This window comes from Lathamus discolor, chromosome 3 (assembly GCF_037157495.1).
Source record: "Lathamus discolor isolate bLatDis1 chromosome 3, bLatDis1.hap1, whole genome shotgun sequence".
NCBI lineage: Eukaryota > Metazoa > Chordata > Aves > Psittaciformes > Psittacidae > Lathamus > Lathamus discolor.
The window spans coordinates 110862294-110882276 of NC_088886.1; the positions used below are offsets into that span (position 1 = coordinate 110862294).

General features: G+C 47.3%; 2 protein-coding genes across 11 annotated transcripts in view; one reads left to right on the forward strand and one right to left on the reverse strand.

The window, feature by feature from the left end:
• Window positions 1-3830, forward strand: part of CCDC148 (coiled-coil domain containing 148) — a 78150-nt gene extending 74320 nt beyond the window's left edge. For 4 of the 8 annotated variants that reach the window (XM_065671182.1, XM_065671184.1, XM_065671189.1 and 1 more), the window contains one exon: window positions 1456-3828. In XM_065671182.1, the coding sequence (XP_065527254.1) occupies window positions 1456-1602 (147 nt within the window). In that variant the 3' untranslated portion in view covers window positions 1603-3828. Of the gene's footprint in view, window positions 1-1455 lie in introns of all 8 variants that reach the window. The other 4 variants (XM_065671186.1, XM_065671183.1, XM_065671187.1 and 1 more) reach the window with 3 other exon arrangements.
• On the reverse strand, window positions 2037-14557 carry UPP2 (uridine phosphorylase 2). 3 transcript variants are annotated; one of them, XM_065671192.1, is made up of 7 exons: window positions 14416-14552; window positions 13684-13801; window positions 12510-12668; window positions 10241-10355; window positions 7481-7690; window positions 6301-6447; window positions 2037-3832 (listed from the first exon to the last, which is right to left on the reverse strand). In XM_065671192.1, exons 1-7 carry the CDS (start codon window positions 14439-14441, stop codon window positions 3786-3788), a joined length of 822 nt encoding a protein of 273 aa, XP_065527264.1. In that variant the 5' UTR covers window positions 14442-14552; the 3' UTR covers window positions 2037-3785. The 3 variants fall into 3 exon arrangements, with proteins under 3 accessions (XP_065527264.1, XP_065527262.1, XP_065527265.1); XM_065671190.1 differs by lacking the exon at window positions 2037-3832 and adding an exon at window positions 5212-5796 and having other exon boundaries at window positions 14416-14551; XM_065671193.1 differs by lacking the exons at window positions 2037-3832; window positions 13684-13801 and adding an exon at window positions 5212-5796 and having other exon boundaries at window positions 14416-14557.
• Between the last annotated feature and the right edge of the window lie 5426 nt (window positions 14558-19983).

Genomic DNA, 19983 nt, shown 5'->3' on the forward strand with positions numbered 1-19983 from the left:
GTATGCAAAACAGCTGTGTTACAGGTAACTTAATTATGGGGCATTCTTTTTTCTTGAAAGATTATGCACAGCACAAGTCTTTTCATAAGGTGAAAATAAGTATCTTTACTATCTTACACTGTTGCTAAACTGAGAATTAGTTGGGATGTGATATGCAAGGGCTAAAGGAGAAGAAATTGGTGAGGTGGAAAAGAAGCAGGAAACTGGAGTAACTGTATTCCCATTTGCAGGTCACTCGTACTGCTGAGGACAGTGGTAGCATAATTTCAAGTGGAATTAGTAACATAGGGGAGGATTTTTTTATTCCTTCACTGTTCCCTCTCTGCTCAGTCTATACATTTGAAATTATTCCCACTGGAATTTGAAAATTATATTTACAGAAAAAGAAGTGCTATGATAGAATTCTGTGGCATAAAAGCTTTCTTTTAGCATTGAATAAGCTGAAATTTAATGATGTCTATAACTAAGCTTGGCCAGCACTTCCCATTTTAAGGCATTTAAAATCTTCTCAGTTTGATGAAAGAGAGATGTGGCACAAGAGATATAGGGGTTTTTTTGGCTAGTAACATTTATCCAAATCTGACCTATGTATGAGGTTCTGAAAAGCCTTAGCTTAAAAATGTTGTAAACATGTGAATTTGGGATTGATATCTGAATTCTCAGAATATTCTTCCTGTTTCCACTCAAAATGGGATTTGGTACTGCTTGAACTGCAGTGTGTGTCTCCTGCCAATCACACTGGTGTGCTCCATCCCAGAGCTGCAGTGGTTGTGAATAGTGTTTCCCAGTGCTGGGCTTCCCAGCAGCTCTGGGCTTTGTGGCGGTAGATGCTAGAGCTGAAGGCAATGTCAAACGTTCTCTTTCAGTGCTCTCCCACTATAGCCCATGGAAGAAGGATTTGAGAGAAGCTTACAAATTTTGCCAAATATCTTGTCGGCAAATTTTAGAAGTAATTTCCTTAGGCATTAATTGTTGTTTGATGGAAAATGGAAGTGGTACTGCTATGTAGTCACAGACAATGCTGTGAGAAAAATCAGAAACATGTTTGAAGCACTTGGATGCCGTAGAAACAAACAAGAAGGGATTAGAAGTGGTGTGCTGAAAGCAGGGCTGTATTGGTGGGGAGCTTTAGAGGAGTCAGCAGCTCTTCACTGAGTGGGCTGAACTAAACAAAACTTGGTTTCTCAGCTACCCTTTCAGTTTTGCTGAGGAATGACAACCAGGGCTGTTAAAATAGTTCGAGATCACTATTATTAAAAAGGATAATATCAAGATATGTGCAGTGAGATAAGACTTGTTTACTGTAGAGTTTCTCTGCTTTTGAAGGCTTTATGACCGTAATTTTCTTTTAAAACTTTTTAAATATATACATTTACAGATAACCTGTGAGAGACACTGTTTCTGAGGAAAGTATTGTTTTGTTTCTATTTATCATTGTGTGGTTTATATTAACAGATCATTTCTGACCCTAGACTTCGTGTTGAGCTAGCTCTTCGAGAAGCTGGTCTTCATAAAACACTTTATGCAAAAGAGATTTTACCAAAAGTTCCTCCACTGAAGCTTCCAAGAAGAGATATGGAATCTACAGCTTTTAAAATGTGAGCACCTCCCGTATCAAAAGTAGAGAAGCTTCAGGGGTATTGTCTGGCCTATAATGTGAAAACTTTAAATAAATTTCCCTTAGTCTGTGCCATAGAACTACGTAGTTGTCAATGTGTGCAATCATTCTAAAAACCGATACGCCTTTCTGATGCAGGGCTACCCCATTTGACGCCTGCCTTTGTAAAGGCTGAACAGAGTTTTGGTGGGTGTAGGCTGTTGCGGTGTAATTTCCCATGTCTCTTTCTATTGGGAGATAGGACAACTATCCTATCTCCTACGTGAAGGTCTCCTACAGACATTACAGGCCAGTCTGATGTATAGCATCTTGAATAGGAACTCTGTTTTTGAATTGGCAGCATAAATCCAAAATAGATTTGCAGAACAGCCACTTTAAATTGTGACACATGAATACACCCCACAATTTTCACTGCAGGTTTCTTGAGAATTTGATTATTTTAATGAATGTTTTTATTATTCTTTGATTATTATAAAAAGAAACTTAACCTTTGTCTATATTTAGAAACAAATTTGCTGCATCATATTTACTGCAAGCCAGTCGTGCAATTTCATGTTGTAGATTAGTCTTTCAGTATAAATTAGAAATAACATTTCAGATCAGGGATCTTTATTTTGGAGCAGAAACTACTGATTAAGGTTTTATTTAAATGAAAGGGAAATTAATGTAATTCCATTTTGTAACTATGTTTTCCAGTCTTACATAAGTGTAAAATGTATGTAAATGAGTTATAATTAGCAGTTTAACCAAACATTTCAGAGAGATCTGAACATTGTGTGTCTGGATAATTACAGGTACTTCATTAATGTAGTATTGTAATGCCTTATAGACATTAATGGATCACATGCCTGCAACACCTTGTGAAACAGACAGTAACTGTCACAGTGAGATCCTGAGGATCAGGGCAGCTGAGAGCCCAGCCTGTGCTCTCCCAGCAGAGCCCACGGTGCAAACACCAAGAGAGAGTGGTTTTGCTGCTAGCCACTGTATAGCACCTCCTTCCCTGGCACAGGCAACAGTCCCTCTTCTCTTGACATATTTGGTGACACTACACCAAATGTTTTGTAATCAGAGACAAGCAATGTTGAGTTTTCACACTCAAACTGTTAGTAACATTGGCAAAATCTTGCAGCGTGAGCCTGATCTCAGCAGGTGTCTCCGCACCTGGGGGAGGGAGGTTTGCTCCAGCACGAGTGTGCAAGGGTGCAAAGTCAGAGCAGACGGAGACTGTAAGAAGAGTGCCAGGAAGGCAGGGGAAGAGCTCATGCGACAGACTCTTGTGTGCAAGCAAATTTAAGAACAGGAGCAACGGAATCTGAGTATTGAAGCTATGTTATTTTAATGGGGGAAGAAAATGCTACAGACACTGCCCAAAAGCTGTGGGAGCTGTGTGTCTTCTGAATGTAATTTTGCATGTTTGTGCTAGAATTACTGTTTTGTGTGTGTCTGTGCATTTTATTTTGGTATCTCATTTGGCGTAACTCATTCTTAAAACATACTTGGCCATCTTCACAACTTGTTGGATGTTCCTGCAGGGAGACCAGCACTGCTTTTCTTCTATTTAGAGGCCAGACTGGCTGCTAGACTGCTTTCTCAGAACAGAAGATTCCAAACTTAAGGCAACTGATTTTTTTATTTTTTTTTAACTTGCCTTTAAAAACAGCTCTGCAAGATAATTTCAGTGGTGCAAAATCTTTTCAGATCATAGTTGTCATCTTTTATAAATACCAAGACATTTATGAAAAAAGAAAGTTTAAATGAAGCAGGCATGTTTTTAAATAAAGGGCACAGATTTTTAGGCACTGTCTTGTGATTGTCTGTTGTTTCTCAGGGAATAGACTGAGTAGAAGCCTGCTTACATCTATGAGTCTGTGCCAGCTCACTGCAGCCAGGAGCTGGGGCTTGTTATCGATACGATGAGGCCGGAATGAAGATTTTTAGAGGGATTTTCACATAACAGTGGTGCATGGAAAACAAGCAGGTCAGTGAAACTGGCTTCAAGTATTTTGCTCAGCACAGCTAAAGGCTTTTCCTGCAGACTGCCTCAGCCACTCTCCCTAGCCTGGCCAAGTGCCTCTCTCCTCTGCTCCTGTAGAAGGAGGTGGGTGTTTCACCTTACTTTGTCGTCCTCACCTTAGCACTGTGCACAAAAGATGATGAAAGCCTTTCAGGAAATGGAGATGCTTATAAGGATGTTTGTTTTCAGGATAAATGCTATAAAAAAAAAAATAAAAATTGCAAGTTATTTTTGTACAAAGATGTGTGAAATTACTTGCACATAAAAATAGTGATTTGAAAAATGTTAATGGAAAATAGACTTCTCAACCGGCATCTTTTGCAGCCCTACTTTGTTGGTTTTGACTCGCTGAGGGTAACAGTTCAGAATTCAGCTATCCTTTATGCCAGTGGATAAAGTGTATGCAGTTTGACTAACAATCTGAGTTTTTAAAGCCTGAGAAAAACTTCTTTGTGAAAATAAGGTGGCTCAGTTTCAAGGCATACTACTTATTTGTGAATTCTGGTAGGCAGAAAATTGGCTGAAATGTTAAATAGTGCCTGAAAATTGAGCACCCAGCTGGTGCAAGATCGACTGGTGTGGTATCTGGCCATTACAAAACACTTCAAGTTTGTGCCAGCTTATGTTCATGTAAGCTTATATGCACATATATGTATCTAGAAAAAGAAGAACGTAACTGATTGATTGAGATGCCAGTTCTGACCCTCTGAGAATAGAGAGGGCCCTGCAATAATGGTCAGTATTTTGAAAAGGAGCTCACCAAGGACACACATTCTGAGCTGTGTAAACTACTGACTCATCTGAAAGCCCTAAACAGTGTCAAACTTAGAATGTGCAGCAGAAAAACCATTTCACAGCATAATCATTAAGCTAAGAGCAAAGTAAGTAAAACGAGAGTATCCTTATTGCACATTGTTCTAGAAAATAGAGTTCCTCACCTCCTGCAAAGTTAATGACTGGATCTGTGTTTCTGTAAGCTAGGGCAGAACAAACATTACCTATCGAATTAGGCAAAATGTTAAAGTATCATATTTCTTTTCCTGGAGTGGTTTTAAATTATTTTCACAACAGACTTAAGGTACATTGCTATTAGTATAGAAGTTTCTTAAACAGACTTTGGACTTGGCAGAACTGGAAGCAAGTTTGTTAGTGAAACTTAAGAACTAGAAGTGATTTTGATGGGAAATTCCTCAGGCTGTAGGTTACCTCTGAAAAAAACCCTCTGTGCAACCCAGGCACAGCTCATGGGGACACTTACTTACAGATGAGTTTCTGGACTGTTGGTGTGTGTTGATTAGCAGATGAATGTGAAAGATGCAGTCCCTGGCACTCAGGTGAAATATGGTGAAGGATGTATCAGTAACCTGTGCTTCCTATCCCTTTCCATCTCAAGGGTCTCTGTGCACCCCACACCCAAAGCTGCCAACAGTGCAGTCTTGGGGACAGTCTGCTTTTGTCTGGGGACAGTCTGTGCAAAGTGGGCTTCCCACACACTCCGTCTTAACTTCAAATGCCCTTGTACATGTCAGGTTTTGACAGATCCTTAATGAATAATAGTAATAGTCACAAATGCGTATTAAGTTTGTGTGTCATTTACTTAGTCTTTGGCTTTATGCCAAATGCAGAGGGAACTCCTTCCCAGAGGATTGCTGTGGACAGGATTGACCCTAACAGGACAGTCCTTTATGACCACTGGAGATGGGACTGAGGAGCATGCAGCTTGGTGAAACAGTTTTAATTTCTGTACAAGTTTTGTCTGGAGCTGTCCTTGGGTGAGCAGGTTGCTGGTGTAATTCAAGCCACATTGGAGGTCTCCAGCTCCTGCATGGTGATGTTCTCTGGATCCAGCTGCCCCACTCAGCCGTGGAGGGCACTTGCCCATGGGAGTACATTGTGACCAAGTCAGTCTTTTCAATTTCACAGAAAAAGGGGCTGTGGTGTGTCTGGCATGGGAGAGCAAGCCTGCACTGCTTGTGCTGCATCACCCATCAGTTTGTGGAGAAAAGCTTGTTTCCTGCTGCAAGGCACAGCCCCAGGTGCTTTCGGATGAAGGCTGCAATCAAGCGCTGGGGCCGCTGCTGGTACTCCCACAGCACCTCATGGGGTGCCTGGATCTGGTCCCCCTCCAGGCGATCCAGGAGTGCCACACAAACGACAGCGGCTGCAAGATGGCAGAAGCACTGCTTTACCTCACGCCTGATTGAGCACCCCCTTTGCCTTAGAACACTGCCCCGTGGGTTGCGGATGCCCTGCTCCTGCTACCCTCCCCAGAGCTCACTATGCGATGCACCCTGCCACACTGGAGGGGCTGAAGCAGCAGGGCCCCTGGGTAGCTGCTGGCTGCAGCACCACTCCCTGGGTGCCCCCCACTCACCCTCTTTCTTTTCCAGCAAAACAAGGGAAAGCAGCTAGGCCTGCATAGCCAGGGCTTGTTTTAAGACCAGGAAAGGGAGGAGGGAGCATTAAGTTTTGTTTTGTCCAACGTGTACTCAGGTCTTCCAAGACAAACTTGTTTTTTATTGACTCACAAAATTTGTTCTAGTGTATGTTTCAAGTTAAAATAGGAATGTGGTTTTGGTCCTTGGGTTGTCTGAATCTCGCACCAAACCAAACCCTCAGGTTGGGTTAAGCTGTGGAATGCAGGGAAGGATGCAGAAGCACTCACCTTTCAGGCCACACAACCCGCACAGGGCAGCAAATGCTGTGGACTCCATTTCGATGTTCCTCACGCCGGCATTGTAAGCTCTTTTTAAGTACTCTAACTTTTTTTCACTGGAAAAAGAGCACAATGCTCCATCTAATCTCCCCTGACCTTGAAAGGAAGCAGAGAAGTGTCACTGCTGGCCCTGCCTAGCTTTACAGTTGAAGTTAATGGGGTGTAGTTTCAAATGGGAAGTCCAGCAGTACCTGCGTTTGTCTGAAGCTGCCTAAGTGTTCCTTTTGACTAGTTACTTAAGTAGTTGTACTTATGTCCAGTACAGCTACTCCTCTTACACAGCATGTAAAGTTTCATGCAAGCCATATGTATACCTGCAGCTGTGCTAACCTGGACAGCATAGTTCATTTTATTGCTGTTCCTACCATTAATCCTCTCAAATGGATTTTTGTTTAAATAAAACATGGCCTTGAGCAATACACAGATGGTTGCATTTGCAGGCAGATCCAAAGGTTTATAAATAGTCCTGAGATTATTAATTCTTCATTTATTGCATTTCATCTACTCTGCAATCAGCATTTAATTTTGCAAACAAAATGGTTCCAGAGTAACCAAAGTTTGTTTACATAAATGTTACAAGCTTCCTAACATTTTCTTAGTGTTTGGTAGTTCTGAAGTTACAATCTTTGTTGTAGGAAACACTCAGCATTAACCCATCTGCTAGGCTCACTACACAGCTGTGGATGAGGGGCTGTTTTCTTTGCCAGAGTGCAGCTACTCCTGCTTTCAGCAGGTCTGTGACCACACATAACTCCCATTGAATGGCTGGACCAGGGCAGAATAGGTCCCCTGGGCATCTGCATTGTCCCAGGGAGCTACTGTTGCTGGGTGCATCTTAGCTCATGATCCACCATCAGCTACAGCAGCGCTGGCCTTGCAGGTAACGTTACAAAATTTTAACTGTCAGATGCACAAGAGACCAATTTGCCCAGACAGCACCAAAACTGGTGCTGCGTGTTCTGAAGGTGTACCCTGTTCTGACCACTGAACAACCTCTAATGCATTATCAGGTGGGTCTGCCCCTGCAGCCCTTCTTAGGCTTTTAAAGCATGAATAGTTTTGCCTACAGAAGAACATAAGACTTGGCATTATGTTTATGGGGAAGAAGGACAGGCAAAGGTTGTTTTACCTTCATAGAAGTCATAGGTGCACATGGTATGGCCGATGAGTGTAGGGAAGTCAGGAATCTCCTTGCTGCAGGCAAGTAGCTCCTTTGCAAGGTCCTTGTCTAGCTCTGTGCTCCGCACCACCACATCATCCAGCACCACCTGCTCAAACCGTGGCTTGAAGGAGGAGTCCACTGCTGTGTCTGTGATCACAACAGTCCCGGGCTTGATCCCTGCGAAAACAAAGGCTGAGGCTAAGCCAGAGCTCATAACACTTGTGACTGCTGCGAAAATTCAGCATGACAGGAAAATCTCTGTAGATGTATGAGTGACTGTGGGGTTGTTCTTTTTTAGTAAAACAGATGTGAGAGAATAATTGAAATTCATGCAGTAGCACAGATGTACAAGCAAAATGTACAGAATCAGCACAAGATGAGAGATTGTGGGAACGTGCTGAGCAACAGCGTTTTCATTGCTTCTGGCATGTGGTGATCATGGCCCACTGCTAGCTTCTGCAGGCACAAGCAGCACTACTACCCTGGCTGGGGGTCATAGGATCATAGAATCATAGAATAGTTAGGGTTCGAAAGGACCTTAAGATCATCAAGTTCCAACCCCCCTACCATGGGCAGGGACACCTCACACTAAACCATCCCACACAAGGCTCTGTCCAGCCCAGCTTTGAAAACCACCAGGGATGGAGCTTTCACAACCTCCTTGGGCAACCCGTTCCAGTGCCTCACCACCTTCACAGTAAAGAACTTCTTCCTTATATCCAATCTAAACTTCCCCTGTTTAAGTTTTAACCCGTTACCCCTTGTCCTGTCACTACAGTCCCTAATGAAGAGTCCATCCCCAGCATCCTTATAGGTCCCCTTCAGATACTGGAAGGCTGCTATGAGGTCCCCACGCAGCCTTCTCTTCTCCAGGCTGAACAGCCCCAACTTCCTCAGCCTGTCTTCATACGGGAGGTGCTCCAGTGTCCCTGATCATACTCGTGGCCCTCCTCTGGACTTGCTCCAACAGTTCCATGTCCTTTTTATGTTGAGGACACCAGAACTGCACACAATACTCCAGGTGAGGTCTCACGAGAGCAGAGTAGAGGGGCAGGATCACCTCCTTCAACCTGCTGGTCACGCTCCTTTTGATGCAGCCCAGGATACGGTTGGCTTTCTGGGCTGTGAGCGCACACTGAAGCCGGCTCATGTTCAGTTTCTCATCGACCAGCACCCCCAAGTCCTTCTCCGCAGGGCTGCTCTGAATCTCTTCTCTGCCCAACCTGTAGCTGTGCCTGGGATTGCTCCGACCCAGGTGTAGGACTTTGCACTTGGCATGGTTAAACTTCATGAGGCTGGCATCAGCCCACCTCACAAGCGTGTCGAGGTCCCTCTGGATGGCATCCCTTCCCTCCAGCATATCAACCGGACCACACAGCTTGGTGTCATTGGCAAACTTGCTGAGGGCTCACTCAATCCCACTGTCCATGTCACTGACAAAGATGTTGAACATAGAATTATTTAGGTTGGAAAAGACCTTTAAGATCATCAAGTTCAACTGTTAACCCAGCACTGCCAAGTCCACTACATGTCCCTAAGTGCCACGTCTACATGTCTTTTAAGTACCTCCAGGGATGGTGACTCCACCACTTTCCTGAGCAGCCTGTTCCATTCCAGGTTTCTGGACAGCACTTGTGGTGAAGACATTTTTCCTCATATCCAATCAAACCTCCCCTGGCACAATTTGAGGCCGTTTCCTCTCATCCTATCACTTGTTACTTGGTAGAAGAGATCGACTCTCATCTCACTACAACCTCCTTTCAGCTAGTTGTAGGGAGCAAGAAGGTCCCCCCTGAGCCTTCTCTTCTCCAGGGTAAACCACCCCAGTTCTGTCAGCTGCTTCTCATGGTACGTGTATTCCAGACCCCTCACCCCCCTGCCCTTCTCTAGACACGCTCCAGCACCTCAATGTCTTTCTTGGAGTGAGGGGCCCAAAACCAAACACAAGATTTGATGTGCAGCCTCACCAGTGCTGATTACAAGGGGAAGATTGCTTCCCTCGTCCTACGGGCTATGCTATTGCTGATACAAGCCAGGATAACATCATATCTTCAAGCTATCATTGTAGTTCTCCTGAGGGCAGGTGCCCCTTCTTCCAAAGTCATAAAACTCCCTTTTTTTTTTCCTCCTGAGTTCCAGCCAAAGCTCTCTGTTCATCTGTTCAGCCAGGCCGGACATCTTCCCTGCTGGCTCGTCTGTATGGGGATGGCCTGCCCCTGTACCTTGAAGATTTCCTTTTTGAGGAATGTCCAGCCTTCCTGGACTCCTTTGCTCTTCAGGACTTCCACCAAAGGGACTCTGCCAACCACTCTGCTGAACAGCCTAAAGTCTGTCCTTTATAAGTCCAACTCAGCGGTTCGGCTGTTCCCCTCCTTCCTTCTGCAAGAACTGAAAACTACCTATTACAATCGCTGTGCCCAAGATGGCCCCCAACCACCACATCACCACAAGTCCTTCTTTGTTCACGAACAACAGGTCTAGCGGGCACCTTCCAGTCAAGTGTTCCCAGTTTGAAAAGTGATACCCAATTGTTTAGAATGCAAAGCCTTTGTTCATTATAAAAACATGCACTTTGCTGAGCCAGTCACTGGAAGTTTGCTGGGTTTTAACCCAAAACAAAATATCATGTAGTTTGGTACTTGGGGACCTGACAAAGTGCTATAGCTCATAATTGCATGACCTGGTTAGCAACTTATTTTGCTCTGAGGAAAGACCATGGTAGCTTACCTAAACCTCCAGAAGTACCAATGCGTATAATAGTAACATCTTGGCATTTTGCGTAGTGCAGAAGTTTAATTAGTTCATGAAGCATGATGGAAATGGAAGGGATGCCCATCCCGTGCTGTTGGGAAGAGAGAAATGAAAAACGTCATTCCTTGTGATACTGTGGCAGGTCACAGGTACGTGACTGCAATGAGCTCAGGGTTATGCTGTAGCCTCTTTCCACTGACGACGCTAATTTTTTTGAGACATCTCAGGGTCTTTGTAACCCGTAAAAAGTCTAACCCTCTTCTCCTCCCCTTGATGCTTTTAAGGCTCTTCTTATCAATAGAGCTGGTATTCATGCCTGGGGACCAGTACACCAGGCACGCAGATGGTGTCTCTCCTTCGAGAAAGGTCTCGCCACAAGTGTATCCGGGTGCTCCAAGGTCTTTCCTTCCGGTGCCCATCCTTATGCCATATGCTGACATCCATTCTTTGTTGTGCCCTACTTGTACTCTTGGAGTGGTGAATTTCGGTGAGGAGAACTTGAGCCTCTGCTTCTCTGGGTGCCTCCCAACCTGTCCTTACCCCACACCGGAGCACCTCTGCCCATGTTGCTGAGCATGAAGGATAGCAGATGGGTTTGTGCCTCTTGCTGAGGACTGGTTTCAGGGTCAGGCATCTGCCATGTGAAGCCTTGAGCCTTGTAGGCCACCTGTCCTGCTTCCTGGCTCACATCACCCACCTTGGGGACACTCCATTCCCTGTGCCTGCCTGATTGCCTGTAGACTCTCCCCTCTGCTGGCACCAGCCCATTCCCCATCCTCTGCCACAGCTCATCATGCCTTGCTGCCCCATTTCCACTGCTGCTCTGCCAGGCTGGCAGATGTTTTGCAAATCTGGAGCTGTCGAGGCTGCCTCTGCTTTCTGCCCAGCGCTCCTGCACTTGATCATCTTAGTTTTCTGCTTCATCACGCAACCGATGTGCTTTTCTCAGCTTTACTTTTAGAAACAAAAGGTGTTTGGTGGTGTGGGGCTTATTTTTTCCCCCTGAAAAATGCCTCACATTTTTTTGGTTTTGCTATCCTGTTCAAAACCCTGAAGGAACCATGTATAAAGAAGCACAGTTAACATACTGCAGTCAGTTTTCACATTGCTTTGTCTCTTTTCATTTGGCTGTGAGACTGATGGTCTATTAGGCTTGTATCATGTTTTAAATATGAAAACTTTTTGCATGTTGTTATTCTAGAACATCGGCCTGACTTATTAGCCAATACCTAAAAAATTTATTCTCATTGTAAATATTCAAAGCAGGAAACTATGCTCCTCCCTCTGGTATGTTTGAGTTCATTTGTGTTTCTAAGCAACTTGCAAAAATGTGATGTTGGCAGCTGCTCTGCACGAAGCGTTTTGGGGGAGGCTTGCTCTATGCTCTGCCCGGCATCCCCTCACAGCGGTGCATGGCTTCCGCATTGGCACAAAACTGGCGCATGGCCAAGAGCTCAGCATAGGCTTTTCCTCTAGCTGTGTCACAGCTGCTGCCAGAGAGGGGAATAGCAAAACTTGTGGGTTCTTTTTCCCCTGAGATCCTGTCAGATTGATTCCCTCAGGCGTTTCCGTTGATCAGGTTTGGTTTGGTTTTGTCAGAGTGACCAAACGTGAGCTCTGTCACGCGAGTGACGCTGCCTCCTGTGAATCAGATTCAAGACTAATCTTGTGCCTGAAGAAATGATGGCAGGACAAGCCCCGGGGCATAAGTGCTCACCAGCATAGCATGTATTTGCTTTTTATTTTGTGTGGTGCAAAAATTTCTTCTCTAAAGTAATAATTAATAATAAAGCAAGGCTTTAACTTTAGAGCGCATGTCAGTGTAATACTTCCAGCAATATTTCATACTTCATGCATGGTGGAAAGTGGTCTTTGCCTCTCAAATTGCCAGGCTGCTGAGCTGAACGAAATACTTGCATGTCTATTTTTACTACAATGCTTTTTAAACTGAACATGTAGGGTGCCGAGAAATATTATTCAGACAGAAGAAGCTTTACCATGGCTGGAAGGCTGTACTGGTGATAATGGCCGAAACTGAAAAGAATTAAAAAATCTGCTGGCAGGAGTTGTGGGAGATGGAGAGGGAAAGGTCATGCTAGCCACCCTCCCTGCTGCAGGGAAGAGAGAGCCCCATGCCAGCCTGCTGCAGGACCATGACAACAGCAGCGGGCCCAGGGCAGGGATCGTCATGAGTGCCTGGGATGGAAAGCACATGCAGTGCAGTGCAGCACAGCACGGTACTTACGCTAATGGAGAGCACTGGCCCAGCCCGGTACATGACATAGCGGTCCGTCCCCGCGCAGATGTCTGCCAGGTCCTCCCCATCGCCCTTCAGTCCCAGCTCCTTGTGCATGAACTGGGCAAATGCCTTCATCCTGTTTGGGCTGCCACCAATGCAGGCAAACTGGATGTAAAACATGAATGTGTTGGTATTTCTTAGCTAAAACAGGTACTAAGATTCAGTCTTAATCTGGCGGTGGCAGGCTGTGCCAGACACATCTCCCCATGGAGCGCAGCAGGATGCTGCTTCCTCACAGGCAGCCAGGGGACAACAGAACAACTGAGGGTCTCAAAACCAAGAGCTGACTATACCCAAGCTATTACTCCTTTAGGGTTGTGACTATGCTAGGTCCAGACACCTGTACAGCTGCATGTACTTGGATAAATCTAAAATATTTTAGCAAATTTAAGCTGTTAGTGTTCCTACTGATTGCAAAGCAAACCCAGATGTTGGAGTAGCTCGTCATTTAATTTATTCCATCAACAGCGTGGGCTGCAATTAGTGAGTACTGCTAATGACAGAGAGGCCATAAAGTCAGGGAGGAAAAAGGACAGATTTTACATATTAAAGGATAAAATGCTCCCTGAACACAGGAGGGAGACCAACATGCAGCTGTAAGGGCACCGATGCTGATCTGGCTGCCAGCGGTGCAGGGGAGTGGGAACCCCCGCATGGCAGGGCTGCTGAAGCCCTGGGGCACCACAGCTCTTCCCCTGTGCTGCTGGGGAAATGCTCCAATTTAAAATAGAGGAGGAGGGAGTCGTGACAGGGTGGTTTTGACAGCAGGTCTTGGCCAAAAATACAACATCCTCTTTCTCTTGTTTCCAGTAGATGATGAACAGATACTTTAGACAAATGCTTCCTCCATCTGTCCTCCAATATGGGGGCCAATATAAAACCAGTTCTATGGAACTGAACGGGTTTCTAAAAGGATAATTTTCTATTGGGATTTCTGCCCGGAACAAGCAAGGGCAGATGACCTCCCTGCCCGGACTGCCCTGAGTCACCGAGTCCCTTTGCTGAGCAGCTGAACCCTGTCCCCAGCGGAAGCATCCAAGGCAGGAGGGCCCCGGCATGGGACAGCAGAGGTGTGAGATGAGGGGCTGGGAGCTGCCACCTCACTCTTTCACCTATTTACCTTTATGTCCCCAAACATTGCTGGCAGGTTGTGTGTCTTGGTTCCCAAGTTCAAGTGATACAGAATGTCCTCCTCCATCGAGTCCAAGTGTGGGTTTTTAATATGGACAAGCCCGTTGCTGCAGGGAGATAGGGCAAAGATGGGTCAGGGGCACCGGGCAGTGCCCACAGGAATGGGGACAGGGCAGGATGGATCATGGGGTAGACTGGGAGCCCTGCAAGAGGTATGCATGGCCCTGGTGTTAGGGTGGGGATGGGACATGGACAGGGACAAGCCAGCTCTGCAAGGCACCCAGGGTGGCTGCCTCTCTGCTATCAGTAACCCCTTCAACATCTCTTTTATTATGTCTGTGTATTTGGCAAAAATGTTTCTCGGTATTTATGATCAATTTTGTCATTGGCAACCTTAGCTTTCTTTCATATAATTCTGCCAGAAATACCTAGCAGGTAATGTACTGTGCTATTTTGTGTGTGACAGCTTATTAAGCTCTTAGCAAATCGGGATTTTATATTTCTATTGTCCTAAATAACTGCCTAGCAGTACAAGTGCAAATTAAATTCAGATTCTGCAGGCAGCAGGAGGCCAGTTTGCCTTCCCTTCCCACCTGCTTTAATAGAGGGAAAGCAACCAAGTAACAATATGGGTCAGTTTTATAAATAAGGCTTAAACAAAACCCGGAGAACATTTTTCTTGTCTTATTAAAACAAACTCAAACCTTCCCTGGTTACTCACCCGGAGTAAACTGTTGTTTCAGTCATAGCGGCTCTCCCAGAGTCAACTGAAAGCGATACTCTGCAGAAAAGCTAAGGAAAACACCCTGCTATTTCCTCAGCTGTTGGGGTTTGGAGCTCGGAAGGGTTTAAGGGCTCTGCAGGGGGTTAAATACCTTCTCTGTCCGGCTCCCAAGATCCACAGTGGCCGGTCCCCCTCTGCCCGCTCCCCTTTGCCCCCTCAGGTGTGATTGGCTGGTTTTGCAGGTGTGTCACCATCACCCTCAACTCCTCCACTGCCGTGCCCGGGACGAGGCCGGCGCCGGTGACCCTCTGGCCCGTGCAGTGGGCTCCGGGCACGTGTCGGGCACACGTGCGCAGCGGGGTGCAGGCCTGCCTGTCTCCAGCCACAGCGTTGTGCCAAGGGCCTGTCTGAGTTTGCTGCTGTGGCACTGCTCCCCTGGGATGTGCTTCTCCTGGATCCTGAGGATTGGACCAACACTCCCACACCCAAGCCGTGCCTTTCTCCGGCCTCATTCGGTGCAAACTGGAAACCATCCTGCTTTTATCTCAGGTGCTCAAAGGAAGGGTTAGTGCTGCAGCAAAGCTCTGTGAAGGAGTGACGGTGCATTAGGAGCTGCTGCTGCAGCCCCAGCTCAACACCATGTCTTGCAGCTGCAGCAGCTGGGGCTGTCATGGGTCTGTGTGGGTGCGGATCACCCCGTGCCAGGGAGCAGCTGCCCTGCACCCAGTGCTTGCTGGTGCTTGCAGGCCCCAGGTGTCTGTCAGTGTGGTGTCACCTGGCAGGGGGCACAGAGGGGACACACTGCCCAGGGACTTGAGGGGGGACAGGCTCCTCAGCCCTGCATGGCCTGTCTGAGCGTGGGGTTGCTGGAGGCTGAGACACCTTTTATGTTCTGAACTGCCATGGTCCTCCTGGGTAGCCTGGAAAACCATCTGAGAAGAAAAACACAAGGTAAGTGTCGAGAGATGGATGTGGCACATTCCCACTAATCCCTGTCTTCATACTTGTCACTTAAGACAAGAAAGTGACTTGCAATAGGTCTGTTTCTCTCATTGCCTAAGCTCCCCAGAGGGCAGCACTGCTCACTACTACAGCAGTGCCCGGGTACAGCAGTGGGCAGAGATAGGCTACTGCCATTCAGAAACGGGTCCTGGAGCAACTAGTCCCAGCCTGGAGAGGCTGATTTTGTTCTTGGCAATGTTCAGACAATGATATTTGTTCTCTGCACCCAACTTCCTCTCAGCCAAGGAGCCCTTCAGGATAGTCCGTGGTCAGGGGTGCCAGTGGCAGGCTTGCCCTGGTCCCGGAGAGGCTGGCTGGCAGTGGGGCTGAAGGAGGAGTGCAGCCTGGCTCCCTGGGGCCTCTCCCCTGGGCAGCCCTTCCCTCGGCTCCCCCAGTTCAGGAGCTGCTTTTGGTGTCACTGTGCCCCAGACAGGGTCACTTCTCAGACATCTCCCCCCTAAGGACACAAGGGACTTCACACAGCAGCCGGATGTCTGCTGTGGGTGTCACAGCAGTGCTTGGTGACTGTCCCCATGTGTGATGGGCCTGGGCAATGTCTGTGCTCCATCACACACCACTGCCTGCTGTCCGCAGGGCCGTGGAGCATGTGGGGGGACGTGGGGCATGCCTTAGCGTGCTGGATGGGGTCTGGGGAACAAGCAGCAGTGCCAGAGCAGCCACCACAGCCCCTGTTTGTGGCTCAGACCAAAGAGCAGCATGGAGGCAGCGCTGCACCGGCCAGGCCAGGTCCCCCTGCTCACGGTGTGAACTGCAGGATGCCAAGCAAGGCTCCGGGCACTCGGTCTCTGCCTCAGTGTTTCCCAGGTTCACCTTGTCAGCAATGTGGTGCTGTTTGAGACAGATGTGCACAAGTGACCTGTGCTCCAGGAGTGGGAGAAGACTGGAGAAACTGGTCCTGCTGCCTGTCCTGACACGATATGAGACATTGCCCTGGAAGATGTTTTAGGCAGCTGGCTGGAGGGACAGAATCTGGCATTTGCTATTGGCCTCTGGGAGTAGTAGATGAAAGCTCTGGTTAATTAGGTAAGTGCTAGGTAATTAATTACCATGGTGAACTGAACCAATAACCATGTCTGACTTCAGTGCAGATTTTGTCAACCAATGCTTTTGATCTGCTGCCATCTTGGATCACTTCTCTATGATTTATGTGATTGCCATCACAGGTCCCCTGGCTGTTAAAGCAAATGCTCATCCTAGCAGTGAAATGCAGAGAAGCACGAGGAGTCTGCAGAAGTAGTCCGCACGCTCTTTACAGGCTCTGGGCAGCCTTAATTGCCTACAGAGGTTTTTATTTTTATTTTTTAAGCTTTGACAACTTCTGTAATCGCAGCTGTGTGGACGTGGCAGGGCCTGGCCAGCCACGGGCTTTGGAGACTGAACTGCTCAGCTATGGGGTGGGGACCAGGCATTCTCTGGGTGCTGGTGGGCTTCTGTTCTTGGGAACCTGGCCTGGCCACCCCTCTGTGCACACCAGGGGCAGCTGAGCAGCCTGGTTTGCCTCCTGCAGTGCAGCTGATGCCCCTGTGCCCCTGGTTCAGCAGCTGATCCCTTGATGTCCTGCCTTTGGCTGAGTGCTGGCCGCACCTGCACCTCCGGGGTCCTGGGCTGAGTGCTGGGCTTGTGACCCTGGGCAACCAGCAGGCCAGGGTTAGCCCAAAGTAAGTACAAAATCCTGCTTGGCTATGACAGGCAGGTCTTCTGCAACATGAGCTGTGAGGTGTACTGCAAGGCTGGGCAATGAGGCTGCTGGGCTCACCACCCTGCTCCTGCCTACCTCCCCTCCTGCGGCCACAGTGTTCCCCCATCTTTTGTACTAGTACTTAAAGACAGCTTTGGCTTCTTTCAAAGTGATATGCAAGCCCCACTCCTTCCAGATGCTTTTACTGTCTGTGCGTGGTGGTTTTCTTCTTTGCCATTTAGCTGGTTAATAAGCACTAAAAATAATTGAAAGAAAATCAAAGCACGATTACCATCCATTGAAAGCTGCAGCCCTAATTAAAAACATATTGTGTGTGGCCTGCTTGCAGTATAACATCTAGCCAGTAACGAAGTCCCATTTCACTAATGGGGCAGGGAAGGTAATTGCTGTAACTGAGGCAGCCTTTTGCAGGGCAAGTACATGTCCAAACCCTTAAAATTGCAAAACACTATAAAAGCAAATAAGCATTACAAACCAGTGTTACACAGAAAAGTGTAAATTGGGTATCTTGCCCAAGTCAGGGTCAGGATGGATCTGAAAAGGGATGAGAGCAGAGCCCTTATGGATATTTCAGACTTGCTGGAGTTGTACCAAAGTCAGGCTGGAATGATTTCTGTGCTGAGATGAAGTTCTCCCCTCCCTGGATACTGTTAACATATGCCTGCCAAAGATGACTTATTACTGATGCTCCACAGCACTCCTGAAGAATAAGAATCTGGAGTCTCTTTTTTACTTCTAGAGTGCACCAGATTGCACCCTGAGGTATACAGAGAAAAGTTTCCTTGAGGCTGTGCACCCATCTTCCACCTGCAGCCTTGAGTTGCCTAAGTCACTCAGTGCAATTGCTGTATTTTCCAGCATAAACCTCAATATTTCAGGCACGTTGTAGTTAATGCAGTGATTGTCATGCAGATCTTTACAGTTTTGTCCAATTAGCATTACTTGATTTAGGGAGTACAATAAGGAAGGTTTGCTACTTGCAAATGGCAGCTGTAAACACTTGGGGAGGTGAGATCACGGTTTAGGCTTCCCACAGGTTCGCTGGCTTCCCTCGGCGCACGCTCATTTGATGGAGGGAAGCAAGGCTCCCGAGCCCCACTCCTGCCTTCAGCATCGCTCCCTCCACAGAGGAAACACCTCCCTGCCGGGGGCTCCGATCCCACAGGAGGTGCAAAGCTGGGCAGGAGTGCTGGCTTCTGCCCATGCCTGTGTGCTGGGAGCCACTCGCCACGTACCCTCCAGCCACACGCTGTGGAGGGGCTGGATCCAAGGCAGTTACCCAGCCATTGTCAAGGCACTAATTCGGCACACAGGGCCCATATTATTGTTGTGGATGCACGAAGGAGAAGGAGCAGCTTGTGCATTGAGTCCAGATGAGTCTGTGGGATGTGTGGGCACAAAAATCACCTGATTGCAAAGGGAGCGCAGCTGATAGGGAAGGAATGGCACACATCCTAACCCTGCTCCATTGTTATCCAATGGCTCCAATGCTGACTTGAAATCCAAAGCCCCAAGGGGGTTTGGTGGAGGAGGGACCCTGGTCTTACTCTAGCACAGTGATGTTTTCTCCTGTGAAATGCCAGCTCTGCAGTGGACTGAGCCCATCCGTGGGCGCTCTGCAGCCTGCAGGGCATGGCTGGACAGGAACTGTAAACTGTCTCATGATAAAACAATTTCCCAGAGCACACGGACGACTTTTTAAGCTAAATATTTACTTATGAACTAAAAATAATACCCCAGCACACACAGCTGTCATTTGTTACATCCTTGCCTGGTGGTCAGTGAAACCCCATCCCCGACCCACCACAGCCCTCTGCCCCAGTGTGCCCTGTTCTCAGCAGGGATCCCTCCCCCCCCCCCCCAGCCCCCTACACCTTCCACCCTGCATGTGGCAAGGGGTAGGATTTTGTAGGGTGGCCCTGCTGAGTGAGCAGAGACAGAAATCTCCTGGAACAGTAGGCTGCGAAATCGTGAGTAAGCAGTGTTCCTGGTGTGTTTGTCCCTGCTGTGTCCAAGGTAAAAGGAACAAGCATGTTCTTTTTAAGTAAAACACAATTGCATCAAGAGAAACAGTTGACTCGTGCGTTTGGCTTCCCAGAACTGTTGTTGAGGGGAAAGGATAGCAGCTGCTATGGCTGCATAGGTTTTGGCACCTGATTCTGTGCAGGCCGGCTTGCTGCCCAACCTGTACAGAAAGTCACTCACGCTTGGTTCCCTCCTTTGTGATTACTTTTCTCGTGGTAGTTCTCCTTTAGGACAGCTTTAAATACATCCCAACTAAAGCGTGGCTGTTCTCTCCCACCGTCTGCAGGGCGACTCGTGCATTGCAGGCATGGTTTCCCCTCGTGCTTGCCATGGCAGAGGCTGCAAGAAGGGAAGGGACAGGAAGGGAAAGGAAAATATTTTCAGTTGAAAGGGACCTACAGTCATCATCTAGTCCAACTACCTGTCTTCTTCCTTTGCAAAGCAAGGAGGGGAAGTGAGGATGGTGAGAAACAGAGATCATTGCCCCAAGTGAGTGTTTGTTTGTAACTGATTCAGAGCTAAATTCAGACTTTCTGAGTGCCAGGCAGTAGAGCTGTTAGCATATGTGCTAAAGGATGACAAATAAAGCATGGTGAAGTATACGGCAGAATAACATATGGCAATCTAGACAGGCTCTCAGCAAGAGAAGAGCTCAGGAGAGCCAGCGCTCCTGCACCCATCCAACACCTCTAGTCATGTTAAATGCTATTTTAAAATAGACAGCAGCATGTCAGCCTTTGCATGGCAGAAAAACGCTCCACCCGCTGTGTCCTGCCTGAGCTACTGTAATGTCTGCTCCGAACAAGCCTGAGCAGTTT